General features: G+C 41.1%; 2 protein-coding genes across 3 annotated transcripts; both read right to left on the bottom strand.

The window, feature by feature from the left end:
* Nucleotides 1-108: 108 nt before the first annotated feature.
* Nucleotides 109-4,881, bottom strand: si:dkey-175m17.6 (N-acetyllactosaminide beta-1,3-N-acetylglucosaminyltransferase 2). Of its 2 annotated transcripts, XM_058414974.1 has the most exons (3): nucleotides 3,972-4,881; nucleotides 3,634-3,857; nucleotides 109-3,031 (listed from the first exon to the last, which is right to left on the bottom strand). In XM_058414974.1, the coding sequence occupies exon 3, from the start codon at nucleotides 3,026-3,028 to the stop codon at nucleotides 1,694-1,696; it is 1,335 nt and encodes a 444-aa protein (XP_058270957.1). In that variant the 5' UTR covers nucleotides 3,029-3,031; nucleotides 3,634-3,857; nucleotides 3,972-4,881; the 3' UTR covers nucleotides 109-1,693. The 2 variants fall into 2 exon arrangements, with proteins under 2 accessions (XP_058270957.1, XP_058270956.1); XM_058414973.1 differs by having other exon boundaries at nucleotides 3,634-4,881.
* Nucleotides 4,882-5,040: 159 nt separating this feature from the next.
* si:dkey-175m17.7 (uncharacterized) lies at nucleotides 5,041-20,158 on the bottom strand. The gene is made up of 4 exons (XM_058414821.1): nucleotides 19,826-20,158; nucleotides 13,741-15,869; nucleotides 12,831-13,136; nucleotides 5,041-12,666 (listed from the first exon to the last, which is right to left on the bottom strand). The coding sequence occupies exons 2-4, from the start codon at nucleotides 15,851-15,853 to the stop codon at nucleotides 12,401-12,403; spliced, it is 2,685 nt and encodes an 894-aa protein (XP_058270804.1). The 5' UTR covers nucleotides 15,854-15,869; nucleotides 19,826-20,158; the 3' UTR covers nucleotides 5,041-12,400.
* Nucleotides 20,159-21,870: the final 1,712 nt, after the last annotated feature.

The following is a 21,870-nucleotide window of genomic DNA, read 5'->3' as shown; positions in this document are numbered from 1 at the left end:
ATAAAATAAATATTTCACTGTACATTAAAGGCTTTTCACTGTATTGAAATCAACTGCCAAGTTGGCTTGTAATATATTTAATGTTTTTATTTACAGTTTTGTGGCAGGGATACATCACATACAGAACACCAATCAAAATCCAGGACAAATAACCAGGCTTTCTAATTAAATAAAACTATTAAAAAATAATAATAAAAAGAATTGAAGTGAAGAAACAAGACTTTATTTCAAGATGCTCTGTTTATTGAATCTAGGCCTTAAAGAATATCACTGAACACAAACAACACAGCATGGATCTATATGATCTATTTCACAAAATTATTAATCTATTTAAAAAAAAGAAAAAATAAGGTTATGGAGCTAGTGGATAAGATGGCCAAAGTGCTTTATTGATTCGTAGAAGCAATCTAATAGAAAAATATATATATTTTGGATCATTTATGATAACATATTACACAAAATGCAAATCCATGCAAATTTTCAGAAAGATAAAAAAATAATATTGTAAAACCCACAGTGTAAACACTTTACGAATTAAACTTAAACAGTGTTGAACTGATTGAAATGAAGAGGTCTATAATGGTTTCTTTATGGCTGTTCTGGACTTCTTGGAACATCATATGAGTCTTACTACCAAAAAGAAAAACAGATTTTGGTGAATTGGATTTTTTATTAAAATATATATTATGTTAGTCTGAGAACTTTTAGTTATTATATAAAAGCTTGCTGTACAATATAGGATACATCCATCCATCCGTTTTCTATACACGCTTTATTTCTAATTAGGGTCACGGGGATCTGCTGGAGCCTATCCCAGCACACATTGGGCGAAAGGCAGGGGTACACCCTGGACAGATCACCAGTCCATCACAGGGCCACACATATAGACAGACAACCACACACACACTCTTATGGGCGATTTAGAATTACCAATCAACCTAATGGACCGTGGGAGGAAACCGGAGTACCCAGAGTAAACCCACGGAGGCACAGAGAATATGCAAACTCCACACAGAAAGGTCCCTGCCTGTTCAAACCCAGGACCTTCTTGCTGTGAGGCAACAGTGCTAGCCACTAAGCCACCATGCTGCCCAATATAGGATACAGTATATAACAAAAGGCAAGAGTGGGTTGATATTGCACCATGTAGATATTGCAGTTTCAGGATTTCTGCTTCATTAGTGCAGCGGTTTTCAGGGAAGCTTACCATGACTCAGTGTGAAGAACAATATTAAATAATATTCTAATATTATAAATAAAACCTTTAAAACACATGGAAAATGCTAAACCTCCTTCCTGCCTTATGTCTTATAATTATGTGATAATCTAAACACATTTTTATTAAACTAAAAGATTTGCAGAAACCTACAGTTAAAATAAAGTAATTGAAAACCGTACATAGGGACCATAAAATAAAATAAAAAAGAAAGAAAAAACTACAATTAAATCGATCTTTCAAATCATGTCACAGTACTCATGCATAACGACTTCAGTAAGCAGCGTTAATAATCAAAACAAACTGACCACAGAGTGAACTATTCATTATGCAAATAATTACACTCCATTCATATGAAAATACCTGAAGGTAGATATTCAAATCTGGCTTGTTTTTAAAAAGACAGGGCTTTTGTATTCCTGGTGTATAATATACAAATCAGAGAAAGTCTTTCCATTCCCCCTCCCTGCCTCTACACTAGCACTCAGCAAGTGGAGCCTTTAGGTCTCTCCACAGTCTAAGCATCTCTTTTGGGCTGCGCTTATGCACCAGTAGTACTTTGCGGTAAGCGCAGGGCTTGTCTCTGTTGGCCTCGGGAAGATCGAAGGTCAAAAACCCGGGATGATGACTAGGCGAAACACCCAGTCTTTGGAGACACATCCCCATGTACACATCATCGATAGGGAACAAACTGACCCATTGTGAGACCACTCGCAGTCGCATGGCCAGGGCGGCAGAGTACACCACTCCTCCTCCACCTGCATATGCTGGGTACACACCTTTATAAAAACTCTCAGGTATGTAATATTTAGCTGTGGGCTGGCGACTGGGCCAAGCATTAGTAATCACATCTCCTACAAGCAAATCGTCTCTTGCTTTTTTAGCTGTCCCTTGTAGAGGAGTATATTGTCCGTTCAAGTAGTCCAATAGAGCACCGGTCCTAACAAAAACATCGTCATCCCCTTTGAAGATGAAGTGGGCTCGTGGGCAGTGCACAGAGAGCCAATCCCAGAAAAGCACGTCCTTCAAGGTGAGGTTAAAGAAGGTGTCTCTGAAATCCCATTGCAGGATGTCCTTATGAAGGCTGCTCTCTAGCTGTAAAAGTGCCTCAAGGTCCGGGTGAGGACCTGTCGTTATGTCCTGCCTTCCGAGCAGAAAGACAATGCACACCTGCCACCTTTCTCCCCCTGCCTCTTCCTGTACCCAGCCTGTCCTCCCCCATGTCTCCCTAATGGCCTGCCTGTTCTCAAAGTTTCCCACCTGGGACTTGATTGCCATAAATAGCAGAGGGGCCCCTGCCTTGGTATCTTTTCCTTTGCACAGGTCAGGCTGGTTCATCAGGAGGGTGTAGTTCCGACAATGCATGGACAAGACAAAGTCCTTCATCTGCTCAGGCATAGTGTTAAAATCAGCAAGATGAGATGCCCAGAGATGATCAGGTTTACATGAAGGAGAACCATCATTTCCATGCACGCTAGTACTTTCAGTGGCTGGACCCCTGCCTCCTGTGGTGTTAGCTCTCAATATGGGATTGTTTTCTCTGTCTTTGAGGTGCTGAAGGCGGTTCCACAAAGCCCCCTCCGCCAAATGTAGGTTCCAGAAGGCATGGAGTGGATGTGATGCAAGAGCTCCGGAGTTCGAAGAGGCTCCGGGGGCTATGAAATGAAGAGGCAGAGGCACAGGCTTAGGCTCAGGTGTGTAGGAGATGGCGACGAATATGGTCACCATAATATACACCAAGAGATGACTCATCATCAGAAATGGGAGAAGACAAAGGCACAAGGCCCTTCCGCTACACCTGCATCGTGCCATGGACTGGGAACAAACAAAAGAGAAAACAGAATTTGAGATGTTGACTATGTTATTGACTATGTTATTGACTATGTTTTGCATATTCCAGAAAGGAAGACAAAGACAGGTGGACATCACATTTACATGCTCAAAAATTAAGATGTTTATAGCTAAGGTTAACTCCAAGTGCCCATTGTTAGCCATGAAAATGTATGTTTGTACCAAAGTACAGAACCGCTATCAGAGAATCTCATGGGGATTTAGTCTCTATGGCGTTGCCCCTGGGGGCTCATTATCTGTGCCTGACTGGGCAGAGATTAGAGCACCTTGCAACCCATGATATTTACATCATGTACCTCAAGAGCACGTTTACCCAGCAGACGGAAACATCTTGTTTACACATTCTCATTTGTTCTACTTAAAAAGGTACGCCATGCTAAAAGATGACAAATGGATGATCGGTTTCCTCCGAACTGGCCTTGAGTTTGGGTTGTTCATGCGATGATTTAAATCTAAACCTTTTCCCTCACATTTTTTGAAGAAGAATCCAATAAAGATTTCAGATACACAAAGAAATTCCAAAGCAACACATAACATAACTTTGTATTACTAAAATATCTCATTACCTCCAAATTGTGCGGTCCAATCACTTCGATACGTTCAGGGAGAACAATTTCCCTCGTTTTGGATGCTCTCTTGCATATCCGACGATACCCTTCTTCTTCCACAACGCACCGGTTTCAGAAGTGTTCTCATGTCGACTCCTGGGCTTCCACTAGAGCACAGGACCACAGAGCCAAACTTGCATTACTGTTAGCTCCCATGACACAGATCCTTTCTCTGTATGCAGCTGAAGTGAAGAAAAGGACAAATTTGTCTCTTGAAATTGCAAGCAGCTTAAGAGCTTCAGCAAGTAAGTAAATGTTTCCTGGTAATGGACATGGTTTCTCGGTTGTAGTCTCACCCCCTTAACAGGTTTCCGCCCACATGAAGGCGTGTTCAGGATCTGAACCATTCTGTGTGTGAATGAAATTTCTAGTATTAATACACACACACATATATATACACACACACACAAACAAATCTATCAATCTATTGATCTATCTATGATTTATTTTATTTATGCATAAATTTATATTAAAACCAAATCTAAACAAACAAAAAATAACCTATTCTATTGGTATATAAAATAATTTTATATATAACAATATGTCTTTAAATTACACGCTGTGTTTTAATTGTATATCATTACAGTGTAGACGGGTAGGAAAGGTGTAGGAAGGTGCTTTTGTGTGCTTGTGATTGCAAAGTAAGAAGTTAGAAGTGAAAAGGAGTTGCTGTCCAATGAATGTACAGTATGCTAAAACTGCTAATAATGCTAAAAGAGAAACTGAATGCGATCGTGTTAAAGAAACGCATATGTTCGCGTACATGAGGTCACTGTAGGTGAGGTCTTCCTGTAGTCTATAGTAGAAATTCAGTTTAAAGTGCTAATTAAATGCATTCATTAAATGCAAACATGGTCGATCGGCCGAGTTTTGCACGGACGAAACAATAGGAAGTGGTCATGGAGATCACGCTCCAGCAAAATGCCTCTTGTTTTTGTCACCCCTGACTTAGTGGACCTGTTGGGTCCTGTTTACATCATGACAGACATTGTGGTCAGTCACGTCACTAGCACCTGGCAATGTTATAACAAGGGCATTATTTGCATGGCTAAAGAATTATTTGCGTAGGTAAAGAGAATTTCAGGCTAAAAAGCTTTTTTGTTTGTTTTGTTTTGTTTTGTTTCATCACCTATATTTTATTTACTTTTATGGAATGATCTAATAGCAGACGATAACAATAGTTAAGTACTTTGTATAAAATAGTATTTTAAATAAATAAATAAATAAATAAATAAATAAATAAATAAATAAATAAATAAATAAATAAAATTTTCAAAACCAATTTTTTCAATATTTATTTATTTATTTAATATATTATTTTTTAAATCAAACTTCCATTATTTTAAAAAAGAATGTTTTCTTGTTGCATCTCTAAAAGTGATCCGATTGATCTTAAGTAATGAAATTGATTTTTTTCATTTAATTTTATTCACTGTGTTTTATTTATTTTATTTCATGTATTTGTTTCATAAATTCATTGAATTCTGCTCTTCCAATATTAGTAGATTCTTTCAGTTAACACGATTTAGCAAATTTATTTGTTTAAAGGCCCAAGCAAGTCTCCTACCAACACATTAAAGCCATCAAGGGGAAAAATGTAAAATATAATAACATATATATAATCTCCTCATCATGGCACCTGTTAGTGGGTGGGATATATTAGGCAGCAAGTGAACATTTTGTCCTCAAAGTTGATGTTAGAAGCAGGAAAAATGGACAAGCGTAAGGATTTGAGCGAGTTTGACGAAGGGCTAAATTGTGATGGCTAGACCACTGGATCAGAGCATCTCCAAAACTGCAGCTCTTGTGGGGTGTTCCCGGTCTGCAGTGGTCAGTATCTATCAAAAGTGGTCCAAGGAAGGAACAGTGGTGAACCGGTGACAGGGTCATTAGTGGTCAAGGCACATTGATGCACGTGGGGAGAGAAGGCTGGCCCGTGTGATCCGATCCAACAGACGAGCTACTGTTGCTCAAACTGCTGAAGAAGTTAATGCTGGTTCTGATAGAAAGGTGTCAGAATACACAGTGCAGGACGGGTCAGGGCTGTTTTGGAGGCAAAAGGGAGACTAACACAATATTACGCAGGTGGCCATCATTTTTTGGCTGGTCGGTGTATAAAGAGATTGAATAAATCCTACACACAGAGAGGTTTAGAACAATATGCAAGGTATTGTTATATGTATGCTGTTAACATAACATCTCTCTCTCTCTCTCTCTCTCTCTCTCTCTCTTTCTCTCTCTCTCTCTCTCTCTCGCTCTCTCTTTCCACACATTGTCCAACAGACATATCCTAAAAGCTCTTGTCCCAGTTTTTGACATCCCTTTCAGGCACTCTATCATTCTAGCACTGCTCTGTCATTCGAACACTGAAGTGGCCTGTGACTAGCCGTTCGGAACAAGCCCCACCCCCCATGTCCTCTGGCACTGAGCCAGTTTCACAGAGTCGATCGCATGTCATCAGCACCGCCAAAGTGGGTGTCTGGATCCCGTAAGACAGCTGATCTCGTACTTTGTTCTGTAACAGTAGATACCCTCTAATGGCAAAGCCATGCTAAAGTAGACCTCTACAGCCTATTGATTTCAACCCCCTCAGGGCACTAAACCACAGCACACAGCAATCACATATTAAAACGAACACTTATGTAACCACAGTGATTTCATTTGGCCAGGAAAAACTGCTGATCTGACAATCCTTATTGACCCGACTATTCATGTCTGACACGTCAGCCATTTCATGAATGAGATACTATGAAAAACTATAGTAGTAGCCATAAAATTTAAAAGTTGATTGAAATATTTGACATTTATTTAGGGTATTCACAGTTTGCCATGAACTATCGATGGAAAAAACAGACTGCACAAACTGTGTAACCCAGAAACATACGTGATGCTGTGTGTGAGGCAGGAACACATACAATAACCACACCAGACCATTACAAAGCACCATGTACACACATATCTACACCTAGCAGCTATTTAGCATAGCCTACCACCTTTTCGAGAGGTGACCAGAACATGCAAAGAAGATGTTAAGATGCTCAAACGAATCCCATACTCGACACCAGTCATCTTACTTAATTTCAATTCTAAGAAAATTCCTTTTTAATCCTTACCTTTAAAGTACTAGTTACAACTCATGGCTCTTCTTGTTTCATCCTGCCAATGCACACAAAACAGCAACAGAGTGGACTCTAGTACATTTTATTTGCATTATATTTGCCTGGTGCTCACCTGTAATTCAGTTCAATCACTGAGTCAGTGTAATTCAATTCATTCAGCTTCATCACTACAGAAAGAACTCTCAACTGTTGTGCTGTGATCTACATTATATGGGCAAAAGTATGTGGTTCTTCTCCATACATTGTTTTGTAAGGTGGGCACCTAGGGGTGTGACAGTCAAGGGGTCCATACACACTATATTGCCAAAAATTTTGGGACGCCCCTCCAAATCATTGAATTCAGGTGTTTGGGGAACAGTTTTGAACCTTCCTGTTCCAACATGACTACACACCAGTGCACAAAGCAAGGTCCATAAAGACATAGATGGTGTGGAGGAACTTGACTGGCCTGCACGTAGTCCTGACCTCAACCCCATAGAACACCTTTGGGATGAATTAAAGTGGAGACTGTGAGTCAGACCAAAACTGGGACATCTGTCTTTACATGCACATGAATGTAATATGGAGTTGTCCCGCCCTTTGCAGCTATAACAGCTTCAACTCTTCTGAGAAGGCTTTCCACAAGGTTTAGGAGTGTGTTTATGGGAATTTTTGACCGTTCCTCTAGAAGTGCATTTGTGAGGTCAGGCACTGATGTTGAACAAGAAGGTCTGGCTCACAGTCTCCGCTCTAATTCATCCCGTAGGTGTTCTGTCAGGTTGAAGTCAGGACTCTTTAAAGTTCCTCCACACCAAACTCACTCTGGTGTACAGTCATGTTGGAACAGGAAGGGGTCATCCCCAAACTGTTCCCACAAAGTTGGGAGCATGGAATTGTCCAAAATGTCTTGGTATGCTGAAGCATTAAGAGTTCCTTTCACTGGAAATAAGGGGCCGAGCCCAAAACAACACCTGAATTCAATGATTTGGAGGGGTGTCCCAAAACTTTTGGCAATGTAGTGTGTTTTAGACCTTATGTTGTTGTTGTTGTTGTTTTGGCTGCTCCCTGTTTGGGGTCACCACAGTAGATCATTTGGTTTGCATGTTATTTAATTTGGCACAGGTTTTATGCCAGATGCCCTTTCTCACACAACCCTCCTATTTCATCCAGGCTTGGCACTGGCACTGAGAGTGGCTGGGTTAGCTCCTTGCCTGGGAATCGAACCCGAGCCACAGCAATGGACAACCAGGAGATCGTCAGATTAAAAACATTTTATTGACTACTTTGAAATCCTTTTGGACTTACTTTGTCTTCCTGAAAGTGGTAGCTCAGTGATTAAGATGTTGGGCTACTACTCAGAAGGTTATGAGTTTAAATCCTGGAGTATCAAGTTGCCACCCATGGGCCCTTAGCTGTCTAAATAAATTATAAATAAGTTATAATTATAAATAAGTGTCTGGAAGTAAAATGTACTTCCACTGTCAGTTTGACACTGTCAAGAAGACATGTTATCTGCCCTTTCACTCCCTGCTCCTATATCCACCCCAGCTTATAGAGTTAGATTTCAGATAATCTAAAGGATTACATGTAGAAATGTATAGAGGCTAGTCTTTCTGATGAAGGTAAAAGATTAAAAATAGGTACTTTTATGTTGTCTTTTTACCTTTACATGATCAACCAATTTGTAATATTTATTTTATTCAAATGAAAACAATTTTTATGTGATGTCCATGGCTCCTCATTTTACTTATAGTCAACCACTCCGGCAAAGAAATCCAGACACAACCTATCGATGATTTACTGTAAAAAATGTATTTCAGCAAACCATTTTAGTTTTCCAGAGATTCTGAATACATCATAAAGGTGGACAGTTTTGTGGTAATGTACACTGTTCTCAGCTCTTTCTTAAAGAGGTAAATCATCCACAAAGTCCTTACGAGTGATAATCAGTTTTCCATGACTGCTTGTCATTGTTTCTTTAGAACATGATCAGTCTCTTAGTCACAGTAGGTTTGAGTAAAAAAAAAAGAAAGAAAGAAAGAAAGAAAGAAAGTCCTTCCTATAAATTCACGATGATAAAATCAAATGAATACTACACCACACCATCCATCCGCACACTATATAGTGTAGCATAGTCACTGGAAGAGATGGAGAGGCAATGTAGAAAAAGCACACCATGCATTCAAGATTATTCCACTCATCCACGAGCACTTGTATACCTCTCTATCAAAAGAGTCACCGGGAAAAAAATTGCACCGAAATCGAAACCAAAACATCGCCGACATAGGAAAATAGAACGTCGTCTCGTGAGAACCATTATTTAGCAGAAAGTTTACACATAAAGTATAAAGATGAACAGCAATGAAGTACAACACTCTTGTCAGGTTAGGTGGACTAACATTACTCCATCCAGCGAGGCAGGGAAGGTAAGACACCAATAAAATGGGACAGCCATTAACACAATCCATCCTCCAGGGTGCCTTTTTTCCCCCTTCAAAAATTGCCAGTTCAATTTTTTTTAAAAAATGCTTAGCACAATATTGTGGGGAATAAAAAGGAGAGAGAAAAGAGCATAACACAAATCGATATAAACTCACAGAAATAAACTCGACTTACAAGGAAATCATACACATAAGATTTACATTTGGCTGTTCCTTGTTCCCCACATCTTTAACACACAATAAATAAAAAAGTACACTTCAAATGGTTCCTTTATGAACACTGCTTTTTGCCCCCCCCCACCCCCCCCATAGTTTATTCGTCCACATGATCAGTAATGGAGGCATTTATCCCAGGAACAGTAGGAATACACCCTGGATGCGACACCAGTCCATCACTACATATTCACACCTAGGGGAATCGTTATACCTTCCAGTTTTGGCGAGGTGGAAGGAAACCCAGGAATCGAAAGGAAACCCATGTGGTAGAGACAGTAACCCTATGCTTACTAGCTCAGGACCCTGGAGCTATGAGGTGTCAATGAATGCACAGGGTTTCAATTAAAAACATAAGGAAGCATTTTCCATGTAATTTCTCCCCATGTCTCTAACAGACACTGAGGACAGCATATGAGTAAATCTGAACAGTTTCAAGTTATCACAATGTCAATGTTTCCTCTCTTGACCGTAGCATTACCACGAACGGGAGAATATTACGCATTAATACTAAGGTCACTATATGGCATCCTGGCATGTGTGTATTTATCCCAAGGAAGGAGGAACCACTTGCAGTATGTATGTGGATGTAAAAATAGATCAAATGTAAAATTAGTTACTGTACAATAAAGCAACAAGCGCTTAAAAGGAATATGCCCAGAAATCAAATCAATACAGGTGTCTCAGAACTGTTATCCAAAGTACAAATATTCAAGTTTAAATACTTTTTGTTGTGAGTTTGTCAGCAGCATCCGTGTCTAAACTGAGATTGGTCTGATCTCACAGAGCACTTTCTCTAAACGCATTCAGTACTGGAGTACCAAATGAAGAAGCGTTAAGCTGTTAAACAAAAGCGTTGTCATTTCGCTTAGCTTGTGAGAATCAAACATTTTGAGGCGTACATATATAAACACACACACACACAGTGTACACTTCACATTGTTTTTGTTTTTTTTGCTTGGATATTTAGTGGTTCCGCATCCCGGCCCAGCTGATTTGCACTGGAATGCAAAATGGAAATTGCTGGGGAGAGTGGCTGAACCGTGACGCGCCAGTGGAGGGTGAAAGCGCTTTGCTTCAGCCAGGCAGATAAAAGCTCAAAGACAGCAGACAAACTACACCCCACCCCACCCCACCACGCCAAGACAGATGATGGGAGGACTTCAAGGACTAAGGCTGAAAACTAGACAATATTCAGGAAGAAGAAAGCTTATCACAGTGAACTGAACAAAGCCTGGTCTTTTTCACAGATTACTCTCCCATATTTGAAAAGTTAGAATGGTGCATAGTATCATAAGAGCACTGTTCAAAATCTAGAAACTAAGGAGAGAATGTAAACAGTGGATCAGAGAGGGTAAAAAGAAACAAACAAAAAAAAGTAAAGAAGGAAGAATTAAACTGGTGGACGTTATCCATAGCTAATCATCAAAGGCTGATTGATGGTTTGCCTCCTGACTTATTCATGCTATGAAAATGAATGGCATCAGAATATAAATAAGCAAATAAGTCGATTTAAATAGCAGTAAAGGATCGGTCGCTAGAGGGCTGGATTAAGCACAAATAATATCAAGTTGTTGCCTTTTAAAGACCTTTCAAAACAGCTGAGAAGACTATACTAACTATCATTAATTCACATTGCTCTTCCTGGTAGATAAGCTAATACCATTTCCATTAATTACCAGTCATCTAGAAGTGGAAAACTACCGCTTTACAGTTTACAGTGAAAGAGCCTACAGGGAAAATAAAATAAAACTCAAGCATCCAAGCAAGCCATGGGAATGTAGATTCCGAGTGACAAGCAGCCTGGTAAAATGAAGGAAACTGTTGTCTGTTTACTTTAGACTACAACGACGGACCGTTTCCCTCGTCTCGCCTGACCGTTCCCGTCCCGCTTCGCTCACATCACGCCGTTCGATTTAGTACCATAGCACATTAAAAACTAATCTATACAAAGTGCTTAGAAAAATAAAGTCTATACTTGCACCCTCATGCTTGCAGAGATTTAAAAAATAGATAATAGTTCATCAATGGAATTAGAAAAGAAAAGAAATGATCTAACAGGATCCATTAGTGTTTTTCAGTCCACCTTGTATTAAAAGCACAGTATTGTGACTCTCTCTCTCGATCTCTCTGTTTGTTCTCTCTCTTTGTGTGCGTGGAAAAAAAAAAAACCCCAAAAAAATATGCCGCAGCTAATATCTCAATTTCCGTCGAAAATATCCATTTATGGACGTGTCCAAGCTGAAATAATTCAATTCCCCTCCACTGTTACATTTACATTTCTATTGCACATGTCCCACACAGAGGTTTTCTTTTAGTAACACAAGTGGCAGATGACTCGAATGACAAAAAATTAAAAAAAAAAACCTTCATGTGCGGTAATATTTGTCAGCAGCTAACTTGGCGTTAACCGGGATACGAAAATAAGTGCATGGAACTCTCTACTGGATAATAACGTCTAGAAAAGTTCTGTGCACAGTGGAGAAGGCGTGAGAAATTTGCTACAGTTTTTGGGTCTGAGAAATGAAATTCATCACGTTGTGTCTTTTTCTGTGCTTGACAGTACATTTTTTTGTTTTTTGCCCTTGCATTGCATTTTCTCCCTGCCTTCATTTGTTTTATACACCGGTTACGTCAATGAGGGCAGGTTGATAACACGTAGAATACAATAATAGTTATAATGTGTTACTATGGAGTATTTAACATTATAAAAACTTGGCACGTTATTATGAGCACAGTATCACTGTGAGGTTGATTATACAAACACTCAATTTGCCTACTTCTGTTTAAGTGCTATAATTATGCAATATAAATACTCGAAAGAGTGGAAGTACATCATTTCCTCAAATATTTCCTTAGTATATCCTACTGCAGATTTCCTCCAGATTCTTTTTATTCAACCTTTTTTCTTAAAAGTCCACAGTAAGCATGATCTTTGTTGACCTCCTTCCCTTTAAAAAAAAAAAAAGACTTTTAGACTTGTGTTTCCAGGCCACTCAGCTTAGGGGTTAGGATTCGAGGTGTAACACCAGAGTTGAGATCTCGCTCAAATTCCAGCAGCTGGCCCATGAAATTGAGGTTGGGAGACACCACCGGTCTGCGGCTCCGCACGTATTTATAAGCGTCGGTCATGGTCATGAGGGTGTGCTTCATCAAGTAAGCGATGACGATGGTCGCCGAACGGGACACGCCTGCTTGGCAGTGAATCAACACGCCTCGGCCATTCTGGTGAGCCTCCTCTGAAGGAAAAACGGCACATCGACATACATGCAGGATCAATGCAATGGATTCTTCAGCTTAGATTCAAATAGTGGCAAACAAAAGAGGCACAGAGCCAAACATCCACATAACTAGGCACAAAATAGAAAATGGTCTGCTTACGTCTATCCAAAAATCCACTCACCTATAAACTCAAAGACCTCCTCAAAATATTGTCTGAGATTCTGCTTGCTGTTGTCAGTAGCAGGTAGGCGCTTGTAGCGTACCAGGCCTGTGTCCAGGTGATAGAGGGGCAGATGGGTGGTGACATTGACCACATAACTGATGTTCAGTCGTAGCAGCAGGTCCAGGTCCTGAGCATCTCTTTCGTTCCCCAAGAAAAGGAAAGGTAGAATGGGGCTTATCACGGCGTTCTCCACATCTGGAGTCATTACACTCTCATCCGACAGAGACGCAGGGAGGGAGGATGAGAGCGGAAGGGAGAGGTGCACTGACAGAGAGAAACAGAACCCTTTTCATTATCTTGTCCTCAGTGTGAAATAAGTGCACCTGTTGTGCTAGTGAGCTAGTAATTAGGAAAGCAAGTGGGAGGTTGTAAAAGGGAGAACATCATCCAAAAGACACTCTATAATATATGCTATTATTTTCATCCATGTTGCACATTATATTGAAATTGCATTAGTTCTGAATATGGCTTTGAGCATCCTGTGATGCTTACATAATTGTAATGACATACAAACAGCAGAAAGAATCAGAGCACGGAGAAAGTAGAGCAGAGGAACATGGAAAAATTGTTCTTGCACGTATTTACAAAACTTTGCCAGAACATAACATAATTTGAATGATTATTTTACTGATTAGAATCAGTCGAGTTTGTATTCACGTCATCATCATGCTGCTCCATTCTCTTTGTTCTGCTGTCTTTTATCCACAGCTATGATAAGCAGTCATAATTATCTAGTGGCTTTTTTTTTTAAAGCAACACATTTCAGTAACATGTAAATGTGAAGCTGATTTCCTTTCAGGCACAGGAAGGTAAAAATGGGAGCAAAATCATGATGCACTTATAAGAATCCTAAAAAAAAACATCTTACCTCTCCTTTTCTCCTCTTCTTGCTCTCTATTGAATGAGTTAAGGACCAAATGGAGTGACTGAGCAGATGGTAAGGAGTGCCCACCCTCCCAATCTCTTCCTCTTGATTTGGGCTTGATCAGGGTGCCAGGGGCTGATGGTGGAGGGGAGAAGGAGGGTGAAGACTCAGGAGTGAGAGAGCGATGGGAAGGGGAGCTTGAAAACATATCATCTAGCCCATCATCATTTCCCATTCCAACATCACCTTCCTTGTTGAAGAGCCTTTTCAGAGAGTCTTGACCTGGGTCCCTCTTGTTTCCTGACCCCATGAAGTCCAAAACTGCCATCTTGCCCTGCTGGAGTCGCCGTCGTCCTGCATGGTCGGTCAGTTGAGAACGGGTATACTCTAGAAGATTGCGGCAGTCTAGAATGACTGGACTGGTTCCATTATTGGTACTCTGGTCATGGCCCATGTAGGAGTTTCCCGTTCCCATCCTCATCCCCACGGAACGATGGTTAGGTTGGGTTTTAGAGTGAGTCATCTTTTTTGCAAGCTCATCAGGCCAAATTGTGCGAACGCTGTAATCGTCATCATCGTGTTGGTGCCCTCCCATGGTATGAACCCCAGCATTGTGGGAGAAGCCAGGAGGCTTCCCTCTGTGAGGGTTAAAAGTCACTACTATAGGATCACTACTGCAGTAGCTACAAGTAGAGCTACCAGCCTGGCTTGATTTGGGGTTGCAGCCACTGACACAACTTTGTAGCGCACGCAAAGGAGCAGACGGGGAGAACGGGGCACAGGGTAGACAACCGCCAACCAATTTTTTGCGAAAGGCGGCAGGACTCTCAAACCCGCCACCTTCCCCTGAACAGGATGCACAGCCCAGCGGCCTGAGAAGCCCTGTCTGGCACTCTGAGACAGTGCTGTTGGATGAAGAGGTGTTTGTGGTTGAAGCTGTGGAAAGACACCCTCCTAATTTCTTCAATCCCATGGCACCGTCACCTACGTTGTTTGAACTTGCTCTTTGGCCTCGGGAAAATGAAGATGATGGGCTTCCAGTACCCCCTTTGCAGCCAGTTGAGTGGGTCCTCCCTCCTCTACAGCACACCAGCCTCCAACAGTCACAGTTGAATGGACGAGAAAAGTCAATAGTGCAAGTGTGATCTGGGCTAGGGAAGCCTTCACAAGAAGAAGTTGGAGATAGTGGCAAGCTGTGGAGGATCTGAGGGTGCGTATCTCTTATGCGTGAGGACCGGGCTTGACTGACGTGTGGGAAAGAAGATGGGGCCCAGAAGGGGACAGAGTTTGGGGTCACCTGATAGTGGGTGTTTAGGATGGAGGCATGGGCTGATGGGGTAGAGCTATGGTGATGGGATAGACCGTGGGGCTTGGGAGGCTGATGGACAGTTCCCAGTTTGGAGTTTTCTTTGTTACCAACAGAAGGCACGTCCCTGTAGTTGGCAGTTGTAAAACGTGGATTTGATAACAGCTCTTCCTCTTTTGCCCACCTAGATTTAGATTGTTGTCTTTGGGCTGGAACAAATTCTAACACCCCACCAGGTGACACCGTGAGGTTGTTCTGATAGAGGTTATTATACTGCGCTTTGATCTGGTGCCTCTCAGTGGTGTCTGTAGACTTTCCTCTGAATTTTCTGTCACTTTGCCCTGTAGCTAAGTGTGAAGCCACCCTCTGGGCTCTGCTCTCTCTGCTGCTTTCACCTCGAGTCAAGCTGCTGCTGCACCTTTTGTCGGAATGCGTCCCTCCTTTGTCCACCGATACTTTAATGTCGATGGTATGAGTGTGCGTGTAAGGTCTGGGACCGAGAGTCACAGTCCCATTGCTGTGACAGTGACTAGGGATCCGGCTGCTGTCCTCTGTACTGCCACCTCTCTCGCCCTTGGCTCTTTGCCCATGGGGTAAATGCCTGTGCCTGCATTCCAGGGACAAAGAGTTAGCAAGTGGATGGGGATGGGATGGTGGAAGTTGGGAGTGTTGCAAGCGGGGCGGGGGCTCGTGGCGGGTGTTAAGGCGCGAGGAAGACTGAGATGTGGCTGGTGGAGAGGTCACGCACAAGCCCAGGCTTTTAGGCCGCTGAATTACCACTATGCGCTCGTCGAGAGGGAGGGGAGGCATCTGGGGCTAGGCAGAGCTGCGTGTTTAAAGATCAGAGAGAAAAAGAGAAATAAATGACTGGTAACACTGATGTTCGAGTGGTTTGATGTTATACATAACATTCATGTATTTGCTCGATGTTAGTCACACCACGCACAATTACAAAATTGTGATGAGTACTGCACAGAAGCTAGCCATAGCTTCTGTTTGTCATCCACAACCTTCCTGTTAATTGGACACCAATAAACTGACAAAAACAACAACAAAATACAGTCTGTGTTATTATGTTATCTAGCATGCTATCTTTTAAAAATCCACACCAGCTTATTATTTTTTTAGCGCTGGCAACCAGTATCATTAGCAATCAGTATTATGTAATATCAAAGAGGTCTGCAGTGGATGGTGGATGGGGGGGGAGAGAGAGAGAGAGAGAGAGAGGAGGGAGAGAGAGAGAGGAGGGAGCAAGAGAGAGAGAGAGAGAGAGAGAGAGAGAGAGAGAGAGGAGGGGAGATGGAGCACTGGGAGAACTGGTTGACTCAGCCCCAGACCTTGTCTGAGGGACACTCATGCAAAATACACTCCAGGACATTGTCATCACACCATGCGTTTAAACTCATGCATACGTCCACGCACTGAGCCTGGTGATGGTATCCTCATCCTCTTTCTCTTTTCAGCGTTGTCTTTTTCTGCCTGTGGTGAAGGGGGTGATGGTTATATTGACCCAAATTTTCTGATGTAACATCACTTTGATCACACTCATACGTACTTACTATCCAAAAAGTACTTGTCTAATGGAGTATCACACTGGAGCCAACTTTTGTACAACAGCATGTCCTTGCTTAGAACAAATAAAACAGCTTCTGCATGTTGACTAGATAGTTACTGTCTTTCTATAGTAGCTACTAACAGCTATCAGATTTCATTATATATAAACAATTGTCTTGTTTTTGTAGATCACAGTAGAAAGAATTTTCTTATTCTAGACAAATTGCTGTGAAAATGGAACCTGGCTGGTTAGTATAAGGATTGTGGCATCAAATGTATAATATTCAAGAGCAGCCATGTATGCAATACTTGGTATTATTGTGCACCATTAATGGTAACATAATTAGCATTAGCTAGCTAGATCTTACCCTGACTATTAAATGCTTGTCCATTGGCTAGGTAGATTATTTTTTAATTTTGATTTTTGCATTTTAATCACTCATTTGTTGACATATCCATGATTATCCATGAAGATTTTGATACATTTTTTTGCTAACTAGCACTTGCAGGTGTCATCAGTTAACTATAACTAATTCCTTATGCTGACTATTAAGTGCTTGTCCATTACCTAGATAGGTTGATTTTCTTTAATAAAATTAATTTTGCATTACTCATCTGTTGACATTATCATATACACTGACCAGGCATAACATTATGACTACCTGTCTAATACAGCCAAAACAGCCCTGACCCGTCATGAATTGTGTATTCTGAAACCTTTCTATCTGAACCAGCATTTACTTCTTCAGCAATTTGAGCAACAGTAGCTCATCTGTTGGATCGGATCACACGGGCCAGCCTTCACACAATGAGGAGCCTTGGCCGCCCATGACCCTGTCTCCGGTTCACCACTGTTCCTTCCTTGGACCACTTTTGATAGATACTGACCACTGCAGACCAGGAACACCCCACAAGAGCTGCAGTTTTGGAGATGCTCTGATCCAGTGGTCTAGCCATCACAATTTGGCCCTTCATCAAACTCACTCAAATCCTTACACTTGTCCATTTTCCTTCTTCTAACACATCAACTTTGAGGACAAAATGTTCACTTGCTGCCTAATATATCCCACCCACTAACAGGCACCATGATGAGGAGATCATCAGTCTTATTCACTTCACCTCTCACTGCTCACAATGTTATGGCTGATCGGTGTACAACACCGCTGTTGAATGCTCCATTCTGAATAGTCAGAAGGTTTTATTTCAGACAGCAGATCCATCTACAAAGTTTATTAAAGGGATTGTTCTAATGTGCGGCTGTTTCTATAGTATCTCCTTACGCAGGGATGTGTATGAGGCAATATTTCTGTTGCATGGTCTCTTAAGGTTAAAATCAAAGCAAATGAATGATCATGTGATATTTGGTGAGTATCAGTATAATATAAAATGCTAATGACAAAATGTTAAATTATATTTGTATATTTGTATTCTTAATACTGCAACTAATGCAAGATTTTTTAAAAAACATTTTAATAGGCGTCTCGGCAAACGTGATACAGAACTTAGCTAGGGAAAATGAGTCTTTATGACGTCTGTTTCCTGACACATTTGGCAATTTGAGAATCATTGTGAGGCTTATATTGTGAAATAGGAAAAGCCCAAGAGGACAAGGTTTGCATCATCTAAGAGCATTTACTACCTGGCTACTACCTCCTTCCAGCTCACAAAGTGTACGATTTGCTACTAATTGTTTTCCAGAAGCTGTGTGAGCTGCTATTTTGAATAAAACACACAGGGTAAATATGACTAGTAAAGGATGGTAAAGATGTAATATAATATCGACTCATAATGTAACATGTACTTGTATTTTGTTATGTCCATCATGTGACACGGGTACTTTGATTTTGAAGCACAAATTGTGATTTCAGATATTTGTCTTGTTACAATCGATGTGAATGTTTAGAATGTTTACAACTTATCACAGCTTCAGTTAATGTCAATCTATCTATCTATCTATCTATCTATCTATCTATCTATCTATATATATATATATATATATATATATATATAGAGAGAGAGAGAGAGAGAGAGAGAGAGATAGATAGATAGATAGATAGATAGATAGATAGATAGATAGATAGATAGATAGATAGATAGATAGATAGATAGATAATACATTTTCTGTTTTTCTTTGTTTTCAAGATTTTATGAAATTCTTGGACCAAGCATCCACTTGAGACTCACAAAAGAAATTGCATTATACTCTACAATAACATTTAGTCTATTATTATTATTATTATTATTATTATTATTATTATTATTATTAATATTATATCTTCAAGAAAAAAAGGACTCATTTTCACCTATGTGCACTTACTCCATCTTTTTAACATCCAGCTTAATTTCACTCGTGGAAAGTCTGCGTCAGAGTCAGGCCTGCTCAGCATCCCTACTCATCTATTTACTCAGATGCCGTAAGTGCAGGTTTACACATCATCCTGTGTGATTGTCCTCCTTTGTTCCATGCTTACTCCTCTATAATCAACAAATGTCCAGATAACATGCGCGGTAATATGATGATGATAAATGAAGTGGAAGCTAGAGAGTGAAATCATTTAGCGCACCGTCACCCATCATTGCGCTCTGGATAACCAGCTGCGTTTGGCTCTCATCTTTGTGCGCGACCGGTCCTTTGTCCCTGGAACTACTAGAACTGTCTGTCAAAAACTGTTTCCATGCAGTTTCCATCAAGGTTATCTATATGCTTTTGCACTTGCAGGACTAAAACGTTAGTCTATATCCTGGTCAAAGACATGAACTGATTGGACTGGAGCCCAAAACATGGATCATCTGGGATCCAGTAAACCAAGATGACTAGTTAGGCCATGCTGTCACATACATGCCGCGGTGCATCCAGTAACAGACCTCTCTTCTCTCTCTCTCTCTCTCTCTCTCTCTCTCTCTCTCTCTGTATCATCTCTTCTTGTTAATATGAGAAATATTCGACCTCAAGATGTTGCAAAAATGTGTTCATGTTGCGCTGGGAGTAGGCTATTCCAGCTGCGCGCTTATGCGCTTCTTTGCCAGAGAGACGATGTGATGTGATGTGAGGTGAATTTCTGGGATAAACAATAATCATAAGCAGTCATGCGGGCCTGTAAATGCTTAAATGTCAAAGAAATATGCTTCTGCTATCCTTTTTTCGCTTTACTGTAAACACAGCCCTGGCTATTTCCGTGGCTCAGACATGCAGGAAATAGAGATAAAAGAAGCATTGGAAATACTCACGTTACTGGTCACCTACGTCCGCTGTATTGTCATAATCTCTCACTGACGCTCTCGTGCTTCTCTTGTGAGAATTCCGCTCCGATGCATGCAATCTAAAGCTGCGTGCTTTTTGATGATTTATAAACACACACACACACAAACAAAAACGCGCAGTAGCTATGTTTTATGTAGATCTCTCACATACAGTTCGCACATGTATAGGACCGGATAGGATTAGGCTGCTTGTGCACAGCATTAAAGCATGCAGTCACCGCGCGCGGTCGATTGTGTGAGCTCACAGCACAATCTCACTGGAGTCGCGCATCTTGTGCAACGTGCGTGCGTGCGCGCGCGTGCGTGTGTCTGGTGTGTGTGTGTGTGTATATGTGTGCCTGCGCATGTGTGCGCGCGAAGGCGGGGTTTACAAGTAGGTGACATCATTCTGGCCCAATGGCAAAAGAAAAGAAAAAAAAAAGAAGAAGAAAAAATCGGATTTGTACCACTTCATCCATCCAACGCAAAAAAAGCAGATTCTTACCCTGTTCATCGGGTTAATAAAAATATACGGCACAGACCCACACCGATCAGGCATAACATTATGAGGTGAAGTGAACAAGACTGATGATCTCCTCATGGCTCCTGTTAGTGGGTGGGATATATTAGGCAGCAAGTGAACATTTTGTCCTCAAAGTTGATGTGTTAGAAGCAGGAAAAATGGACAAGCGTAAGGACTTGAGCGAGTTTGATGAAGGGCCAAATTGTGATGGCTAGACCACTGGATCAGAGCATCTCCAAAACTGCAGCTCTTGTGGGGGTGCAGTGGTCAGTATCTATCAAAAGTGGTCCAAGGAAGGAACAGTGGTGAACCGGCGACAGGGTCATGGGCGGTCAAGGCTCATTGAAGGATGTAGGGAGCGATTAGAAGGCTGGCCAGTGTGATCCGATCCAACAGACGAGCTACTGTTGCTCAAATTGCTGAAGAAGTTAATGCTGGTTCTGATAGAAAGGTGTCAGAATACACAGTGCAGGACGGGTCAGGGCTGGTTCACAGCAAAAGGGTGACCAACACTAATATTAGGCAGGTGGTCATAATATTATGCCTGATCAGTGTATATACATAATTCAAAATTCTTATATACACAATACACACATCATTAACAATGCAGTGCCCTGTTTCCCAAATTGAGCTCCCTGACGGAAAACCCTGTGGGTCTGCCGTTAGTTTAGCCTTTTTATTTTCATTACAGTGATGAAGATGTTTTCCTAACAGTGAAAGATCCAAACAGAACAAATTTAGAAAGCTAAGAATCCTTAACTATCCAAAGAGCCCTTTTTGAAGAGTAGGTTATGTATATGAATCCATGTGAGAGAAGCTTAATGTTGAGCACAGGCTGCTTTAGGAATAAAAAATGATCAACCAATCTAAAACTCATTACCCAGTGCTTTAGTAACTGACCATATCAGTGTTTATCTTTGCTTCAGTTCCAAAAGGTTGTACTTCCATATTGTAATGTTATACTACTCACACCAGCAGAGAGCAGCAAAGTGCATCACGTGAGCACAACTGGTGAAACAACAGCAATACGAAACGTACGAAGTGGTTGACAATGTTCTTAATACTGTTTAATACTACTCCGGCATTTCCGGTTTGTTCAATATGCTGATATTTTACAAAACAAGAGCTCCTGAAGCTAATCAGATACTGTACGTCAGAATGCGCTCAAAGTCCCACAACTACACAGGTATGTAAAATCCCCCATTGTTGTTGTTGATGATCTTTTGGCTTGCTCCATACGTGTGTGAGGGGTCACCACAGTGGACCAATTGGTCCGCACAACAAATTGGCACACGTCGGATGCAATTCTTGATGCAACCCTCCCATTTTATCTGGGCACTGCATCCAGTAGCTGGGGTTTGGGCAGTTGCTGGGAATCGAACTCGGGCCTTCCGCATGGTAGGCGAGAAACCTGCCACTGAGCCCCCAGTGCCCTAAAATCTCCCATTTACTGTAAATGTCAAATATATAAATAAAAAGTAAATAAGAAAACAAACATCCTTGGAATGAC

Source organism: Hemibagrus wyckioides, linkage group LG18 (assembly GCF_019097595.1).
Source record: "Hemibagrus wyckioides isolate EC202008001 linkage group LG18, SWU_Hwy_1.0, whole genome shotgun sequence".
In the NCBI taxonomy this organism is placed as follows: Eukaryota; Metazoa; Chordata; class Actinopteri; order Siluriformes; family Bagridae; genus Hemibagrus; species Hemibagrus wyckioides.
The sequence above is the reverse complement of the archived record's forward strand: the minus strand, read 5'-3'. Positions and strand labels throughout refer to the sequence as shown.

Coding starts and splice junctions, on each gene's coding strand:
- si:dkey-175m17.6 (XM_058414973.1), bottom strand. CDS start 3,028: ATGGCACGATGCAGGTGTAGCGGAAGGGCCTTGTGCCTTTGTCTTCTC.
- si:dkey-175m17.7 (XM_058414821.1), bottom strand. CDS start 15,853: ATGCCTCCCCTCCCTCTCGACGAGCGCATAGTGGTAATTCAGCGGCCT. Junction 13,137..13,740: donor AGAAGAGGAGAAAAGGAGAG/GTAAGATGTTTT, acceptor TCTCTCTGTCAG/TGCACCTCTCCCTTCCGCTC. Junction 12,667..12,830: donor GGAGGTCTTTGAGTTTATAG/GTGAGTGGATTT, acceptor TTTTTCCTTCAG/AGGAGGCTCACCAGAATGGC.